The 20471-nt window shown below is 37.0% G+C and overlaps 1 protein-coding gene across 1 annotated transcript in view; it reads left to right on the top strand.

Annotated features, from left to right (window-relative positions):
- The window catches only part of LOC126183642 (endosome/lysosome-associated apoptosis and autophagy regulator family member 2-like), a 244048-nt gene that overhangs the window by 183518 nt on the left and 40059 nt on the right, over positions 1–20471 (top strand). The window contains exons 7-10 of the mRNA XM_049925783.1: positions 4117–4402; positions 12176–12393; positions 13036–13275; positions 18464–18696. Coding sequence (XP_049781740.1) covers positions 4117–4402; positions 12176–12393; positions 13036–13275; positions 18464–18696 — 977 coding nt within the window. The remainder of the gene's footprint in view (positions 1–4116; positions 4403–12175; positions 12394–13035; positions 13276–18463; positions 18697–20471) is intronic.

Raw genomic sequence — 20471 nt, 5'->3', positions numbered from 1 at the left:
TTTCAGAGTGCTTGACGGCTCAACACAAAAGTTTTATCTCAAGTACAGATAGTGTTGAGGATCAGTGGACAAAGTTCAAAACCATTGTACAATATGCATTAGATGAGTATGAGCCAAGCAAGATGATAAGAGATGGAAAAGAGCCACCGTGGTACAACAATTGAGTTAGAAAACTGCTATGGAAGCAAGGGAACTTCACAGGAAAGATAAACATAGCCAAAGCCTTGCAGACAAACAAAAATTACACAAAGCAAAATGTAGTGTGAGGAGTGCTATGCGAGGGGTGTTCAACGAATTTGAAAGTAAAGTTCTATGTACTGACTTGGCAGAAAATCCTAAGAAATTTTGGTCTTCTGTCAAAGTGGTAGGTGGATCAAAACAAAATGTTCATACACCCTGTAATCAAAATGGTACTGAAACAGAGGATGACAGACTAAAGGCCAAAATACTAAAGTCTTTTTCCAAAGCTGTTTCACAGAGGAAGACGGCACTGTAGTTCCTTCTCTTGATTGTCGCACAGATGACAAAATGGTAGATATCAAAATAAATGACAGAGGGATAGAAAAACAATTAAAATTGCTCAAAAGAGGAAAGGCCGCTGGACCTGATGGGATACCAGTTCGATTTTACACATAGTACGTGAAAGAGGGGTCAGAGAACAGGGTAGAATGTTTCAAAATCTAAGTGCATATATTTATGAAAACCTGAACTGGAAGAAGCATATTACAGAGCTGCTGAAACAGTTCAGTTCACCTACTTTTGTTCTTTATATAATTTCTAGTCTTGGAAACAAGTGAGTCAATCTTGTGAGATATATAACACATTTCCACTCAATAATGTGTTATGGAATAATTTCCTGGGGTACCTCATCACTTAGAAAGAAGGAATTAATTGCACAAAAGTGAGCAGTAAGAATAATATGAGCTGTTTAACCACAATTATTTTACAGGTACTTCTTCAAGGAGTTAAGCATTTTAATTGCACCATCACAGTTCACACATTTGCTAATGAAATTCATCATAAATAATGTATCAAAATTTGGGGCAAACAGTGATATCCATACCTACAACAATAGGGGAAAAATGACCTTTATTACCCTTTACTAAAGTTGTCAGTGGCTCTGAAAGGAGTCCAGTTTGCTTCAACAAAATTTTTTAATCATTTTCCTAATAAAATAAAATGTCTCACAAGTACGAAAGCAAGTTTTAAATCTAAGCTAAAATCATTTCTCCTGGACAGCTCCTTATATTCAATACATAATTTTTTTATTACAGAATTGCTAGCATGCAAAGAAGAAAAGGACTAGTTTTTAAGTGTAACTGCATGAGTAAGACTAAAAAATATATTCATTTAATGTTAAAATTAATCATGGATACATATTCAGTAAACTGACTTACTCCACATTATTTGCATAAAAAATCAGTCAAACAATCTATGGAACATGTGACTATCTAAATAATAGTGCTTAACTGCCTTTTTAAATAAGTTCATTTTAGCAATCTCTTTAATCTAATAAGGCAATTTAATGTACTGTTTTATACCTTAACAGAAAATGTGGTTTTGAGTTTTATGTTTATTCTTTCTCGGTAAATGCAAGTTAAGTCTAGACCTTGTTCTATTGTTATAGCTAGAGTTGTTTGTACCGCAATTATAAATGCCATTTTTGATGCACAAAACTGATTGATGCTCTTCAGTCCGTTATTGCAGGATCTTTTTTCGCCCACAGTGATTTAAAGAACTGGAAGCGAGGTGTAGCAAAGCTAATGTAGTGAGCGCTCAGCTACGATCTACTCTCTTCTGCAAGAAGGAAGTCAGTACCAAGACTAAGTTATCTGTGCACCGTTCAATCTTTCGACCAACTTTGTTGTATGGGAGCGAAAGCTGGGTGGATTCAGGTTACCTTATCAACAAGGTTGAGGTTACGGATATGAAAGTATCTAGGATGATTGCAGGTACTAGTAGATGGGAACAATGGCAGGAGGGTGTCCACAACGAGGAAATCAAAGAAAAACTGGGAATGAACTCTATAGATGTAGCAGTCAGGGCGAACAGGCTTAGATGGTGGGGTCATGTTACACGCATGGGAGAAGCAAGGTTACCCAAGAGACTCATGGATTCAGCAGTAGAGGGTAGGAGGAGTCGGGGCAGACCGAGGAGAAGGTACCTGGATTTGGTTAAGAATGATTTTGAAGTAATAGGTTTAACATCAGAAGAGGCATCAATGTTAGCACTGAATAGGGGATCATGGAGGAACTGTATAAGGGGGGCTATGCTCCAGACTGAACGCTGAAAGGCATAATCAGTCTTAAATGATGATGATGATGATGATGATGAGTGATTTCAGAAATTTGATGTTTTATCAGATTCCTGATATTCATGGTACACCCATGAAACGGTCGTAAGGAAAAACACCACTCCATTGCTACCTCAGAGATACTGTGTCCCATTGCCTATGCACCAACTATAGCACCACATTCAAAATCACTTAAATCTTACTAACCTGCCATTGTAGCAGCAGTAACTGAGCTACCAACTGCACCAGACACTTGTCTTATATTGGCATTGCCAACTGCAGTGCTGTATTCTACCTGTTTACGTATCTCTGTATTTGAATACTCATGCCTATACCAGTTTCTTTGGTGCTTCAGTATGCTTGGCTTTGTAACATTTAACATAATCATTTGCAGACTAATGTTCTTTATCTTAAGTTGATGCATTTGCCCTTTTACATAATTCTTGAAAATTTACGTAATTCTAGGCCTACTTATTTATATTTCCATACAGATTTTGGATAGTGTACAAACAACAATGAAATGACCATAAAAATGAACTGTGTTGTAAATACTTTGTCGCAATGTTTGGGAGTATAATCTTTTATGAACTTGTGGAATCTTTACAAGTCAGTGCTTACACATTGCGTGTTACATACAGTATCAACATGTAAAATATGCAAAAATGCTTTCTCTGCTTTAAAGGAAATTTGATATATACATGTCTTTGATTTACATATAATAAGTAGGTATACCATGCTATATATAGCCTGCCCAGTTAGCCATGTGGCCTAACACACAGCTTTCCGGATTGGGAAGGAGCGCCTGGTCCCCAGCACGAATTCGCCAGGAGGACTTCTGTCGAGGTCCTGTGAGCCGGACAGTCTGTGGATGGTTTTTAGGTGGTTTTCCATCTACCTCGGTGAATGCCTTCTGGTTTCCCATATTCTGCCTCATCTACACTATGTCGGCGATTGCTGCACAAACAAGTTCTCCACCTATGTGTACACCACCATTACTTTACCACACAAACATAGGGGTTACACTCGTCTGGTGTGAGATGTTCCCTGGGGGGGGGGGGTGTCCACAGGGGGCTGAACCTCACAATAAACCTGTAACAGTGGTTCAGTGTGGGGCGGCGGAGGGGTGAAGTGAACTGCGGTTGTCGTGGGGTTGTGGAGCACTGTGACTGCAGTGAGGACGGAGCCTCTTCGCCATTTCTAGGCCCCTGGTTAACATACAATACAATATAATACAATGCTATATATACAAATATTTAGACATTAGTGGTATCTTAGATTTTTTAATCAGTTGCAAACAATGGAAATTAGATATAATTACCTAGCAATACACATTACTAATGTGCATGTGATATTCTATAAGAAAGTTTTTCTTGCAGTGCATTGTGTGTGGTGTGGTGTGTGTGTGTGTGTGTGTGTGTGTGTGTGTGTGTGTGTAAAATCTGATATGTATTTACTCTATAATTTGGATTAGCCATTAAAATTTACCCCTGCCTCATAACATGTAGGGAAAGTCTGTTCACATATCAGTCAAAGGCAATGGTTTACCAGTTTTAATAGAGTAATCCCTGCCATAGCAAAAAATCAAACTACATGCTGATGATTCCTGTACCTCTTATAGGTTCTGACATTTATTTTGTGTTATTTTTCCCATCTTTTTTACTTTTATTTATTGCTAGTTGTGTAGTCTCAATACAATGTATGAAAGAATTATGTGTACTTACTAGTAAATACACTCACTTCTTTCAGAAATTTTTAGTTCACTGAATTTTGTAATATGTCTCATCTTGTGAAATTTGTTTAACTTGCTTTGCTTTTCCTTTCAGACACAACATGTATACCAGTGGTTGCAGCCAAAGATTTGCCGTGATGATGTTATAAATGCTGTTCAGTTGCCTGAACCAAGGGAGAAACAAGCGTGTCCACCATGCAATCCTGGGATGGAGTATGTTAATGGTTCTACGTGTGAATTCTGTCCAAAAGAAATGTATTCAGATGGAAAAACAGGTTGCAAAAGATGTCCACCAAACACCACTCCAAATTATGGTTACCAAATACTCCATTGGACAGAAATGCCGAAAATGATGAGTGCAGCTTGCATCCAGCCAGATGGTAGTTTTCAGCGATGAATTATTACTGTTACTTATTTGCTGAATGCAAAACTATGTTTGTCTTACAGAGAACACAATTGTTATAATTTTTTTACTGATGCATTATATATATATATATATATATATATATATATATATATATATATATATATATATATATATATATATATATAGAGGGAAACATTCCACGTGGGAAAAATATATCTAAAAACAAAGATGATGAGACTTACCAAACAAAAGCGCTGACAGGTCGATAGACACACAAACAAACACAAACATACACACAAAATTCAAGCTTTCACAACAAACGGTTGCTTCATCAGGAAAGAGGGAAGGAGAGGGAAAGACGAAAGGATGTGGGTTTTAAGGGAGAGGGTAAGGAGTCATTCCAATCCCGGGAGCGGAAAGACTTACCTTAGGGGGAAAATGTGTACTGTGTACCTGTCCTTTATTCCCCCTAAGGTAAGTCTTTCAGGTCCCGGGATTGGAATGACTCCTTACCCTCTTCCTTAAAACCCACATCTTTTCGTCTTGCCCTCTCCTTCCCTCTTTCCTGACGAAGCAACCGTTTGTTGCGAAAGCTTGAATTTTGTGTGTATGTTTGTGTTTGTTTGTGTGTCTATCAACCTGCCAGCGCTTTTGTTTGGTAAGTCTCATCATCTTTGTTTATATATATATATATATATATATATATATAATTCCACGAAGGAAAAATATACCTAAAAACAAAGATGATGTGACTTACCAAATGAAAGTGCTGGCAGGTCGACAGACACACAAACGAACACAAACATACACACAAAATTCAAGCTTTCGCAACAAACTGTTGAAGGGAAAGACGAAAGGATGTGGGTTTTAAGGGAGAGGGTAATGAGTCATTCCAGTCCCGGGAGCGGAAAGACTTACCTTAGGGGGAAAAAAGGACGGGTATACACTCGCACACACACACATATCCATCCAAACATATACAGACACAAGCAGACATATTTAAAGACAAAGAGTTTGGGCAGAGATGTCAGTCGAGGCAGAAGTGCAGAGGCAAAGATGTTGTTGAATGACAGGTGAGGTATGAGTGGCGGCAACTTGAAATTAGCGGAGATTGAGGCCTGGTGGATGACGGGAAGAGAGGATATATTGAAGAGCAAGTTCCCATCTCCGGAGTTCGGATAGGTTGGTGTTAGTAGGAAGTATCCAGATAACCCGGACGGTGTAACACTGTGCCAAGATGTGCTGGTCCTTCACCAAGGCATGTTTAGCCACAGGGTGATCCTCATTACCAACAAACACTGTCTGCCTGTGTCCATTCATGCAAATGGACAGTTTGTTGCTGGTCATTCCCACATAGAATGCATCACAGTGTAGGCAGGTCAGTTGGTAGATCATGTGGGTGCTTTCACACGTGGCTCTGCCTTTGATTGTGTACACCTTCTGGGTTACAGGACTGGAGTAGGTGGTGGTGGGAGGGTGCATGGGACAGGTTTTACACCGGGGGCGGTTACAAGGGTAGGAGCCAGAGCGTAGGGAAGGCTCCTACCCTTGTAACCGCCCCCGGTGTAAAACCTGTCCCATGCACCCTCCCACCACCACCTACTCCAGTCCTGTAACCCGGAAGGTGTACACAATCAAAGGCAGAGCCACGTGTGAAAGCACCCACGTGATCTACCAACTGACCTGCCTACACTGTGATGCATTCTATGTGGGAATGACCAGCAACAAACTGTCCATTTGCATGAATGGACACAGGCAGACAGTGTTTGTTGGTAATGAGGATCACCCTGTGGCTAAACATGCCTTGGTGCACGACCAGCACATCTTGGCGCAGCGTTACACCGTCCGGGTTATCTGGATACTTCCTACTAACACCAACCTATCCGAACTCCGGAGATGGGAACTTGCTCTCCAATATATCCTCTCTTCCCGTTATCCACCAGGCCTCAATCTCCACTAATTTCAAGTTGCCGCCACTCATACCTCACCTGTCATTCAACAACATCTTTGCCTCTGCACTTCTGCCTTGACTGACATCTCTGCCCAAACTCTTTGTCTTTAAATATGTCTGCTTGTGTTTGTATATGTGTGGATGGATATGTGTGTGTGTGCGAGTGTATACCCGTCCTTTTTTCCCCCTAAGGTAAGTCTTTCCGCTCCCGGGACTGGAATGACTCCTTACCCTCTCCCTTAAAACCCACATCCTTTCGTCTTTCCCTCTCCTTCCCTCTTTCCAGATGAGGCAACAGTTTGTTGCGAAAGCTTGAATTTTGTGTGTATGTTTGTGTTCGTTTGTGTGTCTGTCGACCTGCCAGCACTTTCATTTGGTAAGTCACATCATCTTTGTTTTTAGGTATATATATATATATATATATATATATATATATATATATATATATATATATATATATATATATTTAAAAAGAAAGATGATGAGACTTACCAAACAAAAGCGCTGGCAGGTCGATAGACACACAAACATACACACAAAAATCTAGCTTTCGCAACCAACGGTTGCCTCGTCAGGAAAGAGGGAAGGAGAAGGAAAGACAAAAGGATATGGGTTTTAAGGGAGAGGGTAAGGAGTCATTCCAATCCCGGGAGCGGAAAGACTTACCTTAGGGAAAAAAAAAGGATAGGTATACACTCGCACACACACACATATCCATCCGCATATACACAGACCAAGCAGACATCTGTATATTTTTCCCACGTGGAATGTTTCCCTCTTATTATATTCATATCATTAATTTGAATCCAACAATCACATATATATATATATATATATATATATATATATATATATATATATATATACACACACACACAAAATTTCAAGCTTTTGCAACCAACGGTTGCTTCGTCAGGAAAGAGGCAAGGAGAGGGAAAGATGAAAGGATGTGGGTTTTAAGGGAGAGGGTAAGGAGTCATTCCAATCCCGGGAGTGGAAAGACTTACCTTAGGGGGAAAAAAGGACAGGTATACACTTGCACACACACACATATCCATCCACACATATACAGACACAAGCAGACATATTTAAAGGCAAAGAATTTGGGCAGAGATGACAACAATTTATGGCTTTTAAAATGGGAATATCTGGAGATAAGCATAATCTAAGGACCTGCTTGCCATAAGCCCTCAAACACATTGTGTTGTAGTGAACTGTATGTTTAGTGATCATATGAACCATTTGTTGTATGAGGTGCACAAGTCAGGTTGGTGACCCATCACTGTCTGGGACGTCTCCAAACACGTCTTCATTGCTCATCAGGGCTCATTTCAAAGTGGGACTCATCACTGATGACAACTGTACTTCAGTCAGTGAAATTTCAGGTTGAACATGTGTCTGGAGATGCCCCAGGCAGTGATGGGATACCAACCTGATTGTTGCCTGCCATACAGCCTCACAACTAGGAGTGATGGTATGGGGTGCCGTTTCTTTCCATAGCAGGACCCCTTTGGTTGTCTTCAGTGGCACCCTTAGAGCTCAGTGGTACATTTATGATATTCTAGGCCCCAATTTGTTGCCCTTCATGACAAACCATTCTGGAGTGACATTTTGGCAAGATAATGCCTGCATGCACACAGCAAGAGAGCTTCTACTGCTTGTCTTCACGCTTGATAAAACCTACTTAGACAGCAAGGTCATTGGATCTCTCCCCATGGAGCATTGTGGGCAGGGCCTTACAACCCGCTCAGGATTTTGCTAATCTCACACACTAGTTGGACAGAATTTGGCATGATATTCCTTGGTAGAACATGCAACAGCTCTGTCAAAATAATGCCAAGCTGAATAACTCCATGCATAAGGGCCAGAGGTGGACCACCTGGTTACTTATGTGCTCATTTTGTAAAGCTCTTTCTCTTAAATAAACCATTCAATTTTTCTGAAATGGTAATCGTTTGTTTATCTGTATATGCACATCACATCTACCTATTTCCATTGTATTTGCATAATTCCTTTTAGGTGCGTCTTTTTTTCTCTTTCATCTTTTTTTCTCTTGATGACATGATCATATATACACTTAAGCATACAAAAAATATTTAAACAGGAGGTTCTATGCTACAAGACATTCAGTGCAGAGCAAGTTACTGCATTAATATTCAATGCACGATAGTGATACAAGTGTAGTGATCTGTAGTAGTGACGATGGTTTAAGTAGTAGCAAGTGTGTGTGTGTGTGTGTGTGTGTGTGTGCGTGTGTGTGCGTGCGTGTGTGTGTGTGTGTGTGTGTGTGTGTGTGTGTGTGTGTGGGGAGGGGGGGTGAGAGAGAGGAAACAGAGAGTGGTGAGAGGGGGGGGGGAGTAGGTTATGCAGATATAAAGTTAAAGGCACTTAATAAAATAGTGTTGTGTATATTATGCAAGTTGGGTAATTGATAGATGACCTTGCATCAGTATTACTTGTCCTGATATAACTGAGCCAATGAGTGTTTGAGTTTCTTGACATGGAAATCACACCACCACTGAGGGAGGTGGCATTGTAGATACATCTACACCTACATCTACATCAGTACTCCATCAGCTACCTGATGGTAGATGGCGGACGGTACTTCTGGTACCACCAGCTGCTCTCTCTTTCTCTGCTCCACTCATGAACGATGCATGGGAAGACTGAATGTCAGTAAGACTCTTTATTAGCTCTAATTTCTCAAATTTTCTCATTGAGGTCATTTTGTGAGATGTTTGTGGAAGGAATTAATATATTGTCTGACTCTTCCTGGAAAGTACTCTCTCAAAATTTAGGTAGTAAACCTTTCCCTGGTGCACAATGTCTCTCTTATAGTGTCTACCACTGGAGTTTGTTGAGCATTTCTATAATAGTCTCATGCCAACGAATTAACCCATGTTGAAACATGCTGCCCTTCATTGGATCTTTTCTATCTCTTCTATCCCATTTGAAAACATTTTCGATCCTGCAGAAATGAAATGTTGATGTGGGGATGAAGGGAGAGGGTGTAGAAGTTCCTTCTATTACAGGTTTTGGACAAGAATTCCTAACATTTGGTTGTGACCAAGCTCATTCAAAAAGCTGTCCAGTGGAATATCAATTAGGATTACAACCACAAGTATCACTATGTGATATGCATTTATTTTTATTTTAGACATAATCACATAATATAATACCACACGTAACTGGTTTTAGCTATTCATTACCCACTTAAGATTCTGTCTGTGACAGGCATATACAATCTGATCAAAATTGTTTTATGATTGTTATCACATTATGTTATTGTGTCTGAAGTGAAAAGTAGCGTATAAAATAGCAATCATTTTTCTCCATAGACAAAAAATCATTTCTTCAATTGGCCATGTGAGTTAAATGTTTGAAATCTCAGGGAGAAGATATGTTAGACCTAATTTGAATGAATTGTATTAGCTGATGATAAAGTTCTGACATGTTGTACAGCCTGAATGTACATTTTACATGATTTTCCACACAGTCTGAGATGACCACTTGGTTGATTCTCTGATTTTTCCTCAAGATGTGCCACCTAAATGTACAACATGTGACAGACTTTCATGAGAGCTTGGACAGTAGTATTTGATTTAACATAAAATTCTGATTAAAGACAGAACCATACATACATAAGGTAGGGGAACCACAGTGTAACTAAATAGTTTCTTTCTGAATATTGAAAGCTCTACTGTTTATTCAGCTTCCCTTAAAGGGTTCTTCAATAAGCAGTTAAAGACCAAATGATTGTGACTTTGAAATACAGGGTGTTTCAAAAAGGACTTTACAATTTTGAAAATTCATGTAAATTAATTCATAATACCTACAGAGGTGATTGTAGTGTTAGTTTGTGGGGAAATACATCACGTTTTGTCTGACATAGTTTGTTAGTGCCAAATCATATTGTAAGGAGTGTTGGTAGCAGTTGAGTTAAAGATAGCTACCTTCACTGGACCTGAGCATGCTAGAGGTGTGTTTAGGATTGAAGAACCGTAGTCAGTGATAACAGTTCAGTGTAATTTCTGTACCAAGTATACTAAAGATCCTCCTATAAGGCCTACAATTTATGAGTGGCATAAATATTTTATAGAAACAGGGTGCTCAGTAAGATGTGGGAAATCATCAAGTCTTCCAAGCACATCTGACGACATCATTGAGCAAGTGAGACAATGTTTTGTCAACAGCCTTACAAAATTGATCCGTAGTGCATCTCGCTAACTGCAAATCCCACATACATCTGTTTGGCACGTATTGAGAAACCGTTTGCATTTGAAACCGTTCAGATTGATTATCATACAGGCAGTAAAATACACTGATAAAATTCTTTGCAAGAACTTCTGTGTGGGTATGTTAAATCAATTACATGAGGATGAACATTTCTTGTACAGTATAATCTTTTCTGACAAGTCAACTTTTCACTTAAGTGGCAAGGCTAACACACAAAACTGTAGGATTTTGGGCAGTGAAAATCCACATAAAATATTGCAACATGTTTGTGGTAGCCCTATGCTGAACGGTCTTTGTGCATTGAGCAAGAACAAAATGTACAGCCCCTTTTTTTCCATGAGATACCCATCAATGGGATAGTATACCTGGATATGTTACAACAATTTTTGATACCAGAGATCGATGAGGATGACCAAGAATGAAATGTTTATTTCATGCAAGATGGTGCAACACCCCACTAACTAGCTGATGTCTGAGATTTTCTCAGTGACTGCTTTCCAGGTCAATGGTTCAGTCATGATGCGTCAATTGCATGAACCCCATGTTCCCGAGACCTGACACCAATCAATTTTTTTTATGGGGATTCATCAAGGATATAGTGTTTGTACCTTCTGTGCCATATTCTCTTCCTGAACATAGAGCAAAAATTTACTCTGCCACTGAGCAAGTTACACCTGCAATGCTACAGCACCTTTGGAAAGAAGTTGACTTCCAATAGGATGTGTGCAGAATAACCAGTGGAAGCCACATGCGACATCTTTAGTTTAAGGTAAAAAAACTTGATGTGTTTCCCTACAAAATAACACTAAACCCAGCTCTATATCTTCTTTGAATAAGTTTATATGAATTTTTAAAGTAGTAAATTCATTTTTGAAACACACTGTAGATGTATTTATTTAGACTATTAAGTGTAAATATAAATTCCAACAGGGTAGTCCAGTCAACAGCACTGTGTAACATACTGGAGTGGAGCATGCATGCAGAGTTGTATTCAGTTTGGAAAATATAATATTATTTAGCTTTTGCATATGGATTGTAATTATGTGCTAGAAAAAAGGAATTTCAGTTTGCTTTTGATATTCATTGAATATTAAAATTTATTGGCTTATTCTCAATGTTAGGGTGTCCCTTTTTGTTTTCCTAATCAATCCATTATTATGACACAGTTTTCCCTTATGCATATGATGTGTTTCGTTTTTGTGAATATACACTTGTATTTCAGTTTTTTTTCCCTCCTGCAGAGAAACACAGCTTCGTTATCTCCATATGAGAAACTGTATTTTTGACAAAATACTTTATCAAGACAATCATTTTCCATAACAGTACATTTCCTTCCTTTTACATCTTCTTTTGTTGCCTTTCAAGGTGATATGTAGATCAATTCTACTATTGTAATAAGATTAACCTTTCAGTTTTGATTTTCAGTTATATACATTAATACCATATCTGTAAAATTGTGCAACCAAAATCAGTAACATCTAGTCTACTTTAATAATATTTATAGATCTAGAGGTAGATGTAGGTATTTCTTGTAATTATACATCAGACAAATTGCCCCATTTAGTGTATTTATTTTAAAATATTTATATTGTTCATCAGGTACCCGATGCAGCAATGGACTTGGATGGCAGTGTGCTGGATCATATATTCACTCTGCTCACAACCAAAACTATGGTGCATATTTGCTTCTTTCATTGAATGTTGCTGGTTTTAGAAGCCAAGGAGGATTCAGTTCCGACCATCATCTTGAAGTTGGAAGCATTTCATTCTCTTTTGAACTCATATGTAGAAGCAAATGTGAATTTGTTTTCATGCAGGTAGGCTTTTAATGTAAAAAATTTACAAATTAATTAACAACAAAATACATGAACATGGCTATGAAACTATAGCACTATATGCCTCATTCACCTGTCATTATCATTGTCTATATAAGTAAAACACGCACAAAAACTGTCTTCAGTCTGTGGCTGAGAGTGAAAAATTAGTGACTCTTCAACACAAAGAAAGACTACTTAGAATCACGTTGTAAATAGCTGTGTGATGTTATTGAGTGACATTTTAGCAGTGTTCATGAGAAATGTGTCTTCTTACTTACAAATCTCGTTTATGAAAACTGATGGTATGACACAGCATAATTCATATTCTTTTATTTTAATTTAAGATCAAAGACTTTCATGGCCAGAGTTAATTTCCATAAAATTCTTCTGGGTTGTAGACCATGTCAAGTTGTAAAATGATGTACCAATGGTTCGGCCACAATTACTAGTGTTTTCTGTCAGGGTGTGTAGTGCTGTAATAAGTATTTTGTCCTGATGAAAGTCACTTGTAGCAGTGAACAGTATGTTAGAGCATCGTTTCTGACACAGTCTAAAACCTAGAAGAATTGCATGCAAAATTATTCTAATCCATCAGCCTATCCATGATGAAATAACTAATATTTTTTACCATTTTCTTTTCAGGGTTCTGATTCAAAAGAACTCTCTGTAATTCAAAGGTGGACAGAATCGCAACCTAGACAAGACTTTGTGCTCGCCCTAATGCAGAATGATTCATACACATTTAGCTGGGCATTTCAAAAACTTCCACTAGATGAAGACAGTAATGAAGAAATGTTGGAAGATGATATTGCCAAAATTTATTCCATTAATGTGACAAATACTATTGATGGAGGAGCCTCAACTTGTTTGCCTTGTCATCAGGTAATTAAATACCATCTCCACAGTGTCAATTGTTCTAGTTGCCAATGGATCTAAAAATTAATATTATTTTCATTTTTCTTAAATAACTACCTGTCTGGACTGTTTCAAGTACTTCTCGTGTACTCTGTATAGTCTGCACAGATTTTTTTCTTTTAATTTAATCAGATTCTTATGTTTTTCACAAATTGCAAAATCTTCTAAACTTTTCACACCAATTAAGGCCATAGAAGCATAGTCTGACCAAAAAGTGATTCTGGTAGCTGGAGTCCAAAGTTTTTGTTAATCATGTCTTTTTTATTCTTGTTGTGATATTTCCATAGGAACTTTCATCCCGTAACACATATTTCTTTATGTTTAACTGTGAAGTGAAACATCAGTTTTAACAGATTTAACTTTAAACAAATTTTTGATATAAGAAAATATTGTATTAAAAGTTTTCACCCTTGTTTCACCCCCTAAGGGGCTGAATTTCCAAAAGCAGGGAAACATGATTTTTTAAAAATTTCCTAACAGAGAAGCCAAATAAAAATTTTCATATATTTAGATTTGAACATGTTTTCATAATGAAATAATTTCATAAAACTTTATATCCCCTATTTCTCTCCCTTAGGGGGCTGCATTTCCAAAAACACTTGCAGCATGCTGCAGGTGAAAAATAGGTGGTTCTCTAATGCCTGACCTATTTGGTGTAATTTGTTGTTGTTAAGTCAGCCATATACCACTTTGATAACTGCAGGGGTAGTTTCTGTACATGGCCTATCATTGTATTTGTCACACTTATAGCACAGATAGTTTGAAAATCGACACAGGTGTCCAAAACTAGTCACCATCAAAAAATAAAAATTAGACACTTCACAGTGCAACTTATGACAAAACTACAACCATTTATATCAACTTAAAAATATATATTTTTATTTCTGATGGACAAGTCAAATACCAGTTTTCATAGACATAACTTTCAAAATGCTTTAATAGCTCTTTAATAATAAATTATTTAAAAAAACTTTCAGCCACTATTTTAGCCACTTAATACTTGAATTTCTGAAAATGCTGAAATGAGTATTTCTAACCTAGACGCAAAATACCAGTTTTCATAGTTTTATCTTCAAAATTGCCTTAATAGCAACATATTTTCAAAAAGTCTTTCATCCCTTATTTAACCCCCTTAAGGAATGGAATTTCAAACTATCCCTTCTTAAACAATACCTACAGTATAAGATCCACACCCTCACCACATTTCAACCTTCTATCCTTAGTTGTTTTGGCTGGACGTTGATTAGTCAGTGAATTATTCTGGCTATATTTCACGTCCTTAGGGGTTGAATTTCCAAAAACCATGTAACACATATTTCTTTCATTTCTAACTAAGTATCCAAATGCCAATTTTCACAGATTTAGCTTTAAAAATCCTTTCACAATGAAATACTTCCATAAAACATTTCACCTCCTATTTCACACTATTGGGGGTTGAATTTCCAAAAACAGTGACACATGTATTTTTTATTTCTAACCAAGAAACCAAATGCAAATTTTCATAGACTTAGCTTTGAAAATTTGTTCACAATGAAATATTTCATAAAACATTTGCTCTCCTATTTCACCCCCTTAGAGGCTGAATTTCCAAAAACACTGAACCACCTATTTTTTATTTGTAACCAAAAAGTCAAATACCAATTTTCATATATGTAGCTTTAAAAATGCTTTAGCAGGTCTTTAATAACGATTTATTTCCAAAAACCTTTCATGCACTATTTCATCTGAATAGGTGGTAAATTTCCAAAAATGTTGGAATATCTATTTCCTTATTTCTGACCAAGAATCCAAATGCCAATTCTTGTAAGTGTGGCTTCAAAATTGCCTTAATAGCAACATACTTTCAAAAAGCATTTTATACCCTATTTTGTGTAGATTAAAACCACTTTTTGATGAATTTCTCAGACTGAAATATTTTTTCTTAGATGAGGGTTTACCTTAAATAGGGTTCAGCTCCAATATGCTAATTAAGTGACCCATAATCAGAATTTGGGTTTTTTAGGCCATACAGTAGGACTCTTTCATCATGAATGCATATGACTTGTTCCTAGCAAATCTTAAAATTTATATTAGTGCCATACACATTTCATTGACTCAGTAGGCACTTGTTTTAAAGTCACATGAAAAATTACCAACTGTTGTCTAAATTTACAGATAGCATACAGAAGAGGAAGAAACTGTTTATATTCAGAACTGGTTTTTCTGAACTACAGTAGTTTCATAGATAAATACAATTAAGTGAAAAGGAGAAAACCTTAAATAGTATCCTGTATTTCTTGAATAAAACAAAAAATCAACAATTGTAATTTGTGTTTTCCTGCCACCATGACATAATGAGAACAGTCATCATTCTAGCTGGTTAATATTTGCCAGAATCAGCTCATATGCACTGAATGAGGAAACATAGTTTCTAAAACCTGCAACAAAACTTAGTGCAGCTGGATGCTCCACTCATCACCACCATCACCATAAACATCATCCCTTGCTCAGCTTCTACTTGCTGTTTTTAGTTATTTATTGAAACACCCCACTATCATTTAAATCTACACAATGTTCAAAAATTGGTATGTCATCATAACATCAAAATCCTGAAATGTTATGCTTGCTGGAATTTATAACTAGCAGAATTCAATTGTATAATCAGCATTGTATGAAAACTGTGTATAGCTTAGGTATCGGTGGAGTGTGAGAGCAGAGAATAAAATAAAACTGACAAAAGTTTCATTTAGATAAATGTTATTTTCATACCACTTAGTAAGCTAAAATTAATTAGCTGTGAAGACGGGTCAGGAGTTGTGGTTTGGTAGCTCAGTTGGTAGTGCACAACCCTGTGAAAGGCGAAGGTCCTGAGTTTCAATCTCAGTCTTGACACACGGTTTTAATCTGTCATGAAGTTTCATGTCAGTGACACTCCACTACAGAGTGAAAATTTCATTCTAAAATTAATAAAATAAACTTGAGTTCAAAAAACTACATTGCAGCTGAAAAAGATGAAGTCTATGACCTTACCACTGCAACAATAATGAGGAAAATATTTCCAAAGGAAAAAATGGACTATGAATGGATACTTCAGCAAATGAAGAGCTACATCACCTTTTATCTTTTTGATGCAGATATGACAATGATAGGCTAAAATAAAATAGTAATTACCTTGCATTGTCTACATCATAATTCCAAAATTGATTGAATGTCCTTCATCTCTATGTACATAACTGGAAGTTCTTGGTCACTTCTGTCTGTATGTTCAAGATAATCTTAGCAACTACAGTAAAGATTTTAATACAGTTTCATTAGTAAGTAGACTGATTTATGAGGAAGGTTTGTGTGTCTAATTTATAAACATTTTGTCCTAATTGGATGAACTGTGATGAATTGAAGCCCCATGCATTGCAAAAATGATGTTTTTGCCATCTAGCAGACATAGGCATAAGGCCGCCTGACTGCTGCACTGTCAGCACAAGCATCACAGCTCATTTTTGAACTGCTCATTCCACATTCAAACTTTCCTTGAAATTTTATGTTGATACCAACAGCATCTATAATGTTTCAAAGCAAAGTAATACTGGTAAAATGATCCAAGATTGGGCTTTGATTGCTTAGGATGAGGTTGAGATATCCCCTAAAATATCCGTTGAAGTGCTACACAGCACGATGTGACATTTGTGTGACAACAACAGCCCTATAACTGGCTGCATTATTTTGTTTTCAATAGACTTCCATCAGATCATACCAGTTATTGCAACAGGGACAAGAAAAGAAGAAGTCATGGCATCTGTCATTGCCATCTGGTGGTGAACTGCAGAACTCCTTGAAATCTTCCAGGCACATTATATATTAGAGTCCTCCACTGCATTTCCTGTCTGTATCGAAGGATAGGCATTTTGATACGATTTTTGCTAACACACTGATTCACAAATTCTCACTCTTGGTTTACAGCTCCATAACCATTGCTCACACCATTGTTGATTATTTGCATAGCCTGTCTCATATTTGTTTTTGTGCCACTGCTGCCACTGTCTATTCACAGAGCAATGTGAGTTATTTCCTTCAGTTATCTTCACCTTCATTATTATGATGATGTCTGTCACAGTGTGTGCCCCTGATGTGGGATCATGAGGGTCCATTTGATCTTTTCTACTCACTTGAAGATACTATTCTCATTGTTGCACAACCAGTTGTGATTTTTCATTGTGGGGTTTGTACATCTTCTGCTGCCTAACATCTTCATGGATCAAGTCAGTGTTGTCCACTATGGACACGAAGTGGAGGTAATGGAACCAGATGAATTCATTACTACCAGAACCTATTCTTCTATTTATCTCATCTTCTTTGTACATTTTATAAACTGGAGTCCCCCACTGTGGGTTTTGTCCATATGTTCAAGGTAATCTTATGAACTGCTGCAGAGATTTTGATGAACTTTTCACTATCAAATAGACTGATTTGGGCTGGAGAGGGTGGTGTGGTAGCTTGCTCCTTCCATCATTGCCATGACATGTCACTCCCAATGCACACTACATGTGGACCACATAAGATTGATGCATCCTGAAAACTTTCCTGGAGCATGCTGCTTACATCATGTAAGTTATATGAAAGTGATGATGTTCAGTTAATGTTGCTGTCTGGACTTTTAAGCATAACTCTATGCAGTGGCCTGAAAATAAAATTACCACTGTACCAGACAAGTCATCTGTCCATACATACTTATTGCTAACATACTTATTGCTACCCATGTGAAGCCAGGTCATTTTGCTAGTCATTACCATTTATGATTAGGATGTAAACTCTAAAATCAAATTTAATAATAAGTAATGCATATTCATTTGTCTTTTCTATGAGTCCCTGAATGTGGTGCCACTTATTTTGTTGGTAAGGCAGCATATTGTACATTGCTATTTATTCAACATGATGTGTGAAATATTTTTATATTTGTGTCATTCATTATCATTATTGTCATGTCTAGAGGGTTTCATGATACCAATTTTTGTGTACAATATCTTCTTAGCCATATTTATTAGTATTTTTTATATTTAATGATCAAATACAGTTTCAAATATTAGAATTTTTATTTTCATTCTTATTAGAGGGGCTTGTGCAGTACATATGCATACATACAATTTTATTTTTGATTGACTTTTATATCTATTAATTGCAGGGAACTGAAGATCATGGGTGTATTCCGTGCCCACCAGGTCACTACATTGACCCTAACACTACAGCATGTACTCATTGCCGTATTGGAAGCACAGTTACAGATCCATTAGCTTATGGTGAAGAATCATGTCAACCTTGTGGACCAGGTCTAACAAGTCTCGATGGAGTATCTTGTACTACCAACTGTGTCTTCAACATTGATGGGCTGCAGTATGACCTCCGATCACTTTCAAAGTAATCCTTAAAAAATTACAGTGCTGGACATTACAGTGATTGTACTAACAAAATTGTGAAAACTAAAACAAAAATGAGAAAACTGAAACCTCATCATTATTGGATATATGACATTTCATACATTTTGGACACAAAGCTATATGCAACAATCAAAATAAATCAAGTAGCAACAATGTTTTTGTATACTGCTGAATCTGTGTCAGACTATCTGCTTATGAGGAGGATTTTCTTTTTACAGAAACAAAGGTCATTTGTCATACTGAAAGTGCTATAACTTCCTATTTTGGCTTTCACCCTTCTGTAAACTTCTTCTTGCCATAGTAACTTCTATTCAATCCATTCATCTTTTCTATGGTCTACCTCATTTGCTTCTCATTGCAGGAACCCATTCCCAAGCTATTTATGGCAGACTCTCCTCCAAGAACCTCTTCATGTTATCATACCATACTAACTGCTTCTCCTCTATAATATTACAAATGTTTATTTTCTTTTTTATATCTCAAAAACTATAAATTTTAAGTTTCTCCAAAGTATGTTGTGATTTATGCACTCATATGCCTTAGACAGATCACAAAAAATCCCAGTAGGTGAAGTTTTGTCATTTGGATATTTTAATACACTGTCTGTAGCATTACAGATGACAGTTTCAGTGGAGAGACTGTGTCTGTGTACCAGAAAAGTCATCTGTCTATACATACCTATTGCTAACATACTTATTGCTACCCATTTGAAGCCAGGTCAAGCTACCTTGAGAAAGCAATGCATGGTTGAGTACAGTAGTTATATCAGAAGAACATGCTTTTAATATTTTGTTTGTAATGTTATCAAGCCTTTGAGAATTTTTTATTTTAAGAGAGCTAGTTCTTTTTCAGATTCCTGTAGAAGTAGTTGGAGTGATCTCAAATTTCTGACTGTTACATGTACTGCAATGCTTTTTCTTTTCAACCAGTTATATGAAGTTTCTCTGTTACATTCATAAGTGAGTGTTAAAGAGGCATACTATGTATTTGATATCATGGGCCATTTGGTTATTATCTTTAATTACTATATCATCCTATTGGAAAACAGCTATTAAGGGTAGGGAGAATTTAATTTAGAAATGAATTAAATTTGGAATTTACATACAGTGCTTCAAGTACTTCATTGCAGCTGATTCTTTGCAGTTTCCTTCTGAATAGATCTGTTGTGAGCTCATTAACTATTCTAATAGGATTCCTAGTTAACACTTGATTTAGAGCTGTCATTTTGGGTATTATGGCTTAGTGGCCACCTTGGTCTGATAACCCATTTGAAACTGAGATGAAACCTGTGTTGACCAATCCTCTTCTGCAAAAATTTTGTCTGTTCAAGTGCTACTGTCCTGCTCAACTCTGCTGGGAAGGTTTACAAGTGAGAGCATAAGAGTTAAATAAAATTTCTATCTCATCTTTTTGATCAGGTTCCAAACAACTGATTTATTGAAATAATTACAAATTATTATTCACCTTCTTTTGTCAGATAGGTGACATAATCATGTTTCAAATTTTTCCAAGAACTTCCTCTTAGCCCTGAACCAAAACAATCATTCAGTGCAAAGGCACAAAGACAACTTGGGACATGCAGTTCATCAGAAACTGACTTGCATGGACTTGTATTTACATGCAAATACTTGCCACCACCTTTCCCAGATAATGGGCATTCTCAGGACTTTGGTTCAGAGAGCACATGGCATTGCTGATGGAAGTGCTTTGTGGGATGAGCTTCTACACTTAAAGGGAGTTTTTGAAGCAAAGTGG

The sequence above is a fragment of the Schistocerca cancellata genome, chromosome 4, assembly GCF_023864275.1.
Source record: "Schistocerca cancellata isolate TAMUIC-IGC-003103 chromosome 4, iqSchCanc2.1, whole genome shotgun sequence".
Taxonomy (NCBI): Eukaryota; Metazoa; Arthropoda; class Insecta; order Orthoptera; family Acrididae; genus Schistocerca; species Schistocerca cancellata.
This window is presented reverse-complemented; position numbering and strand designations above follow the sequence as displayed.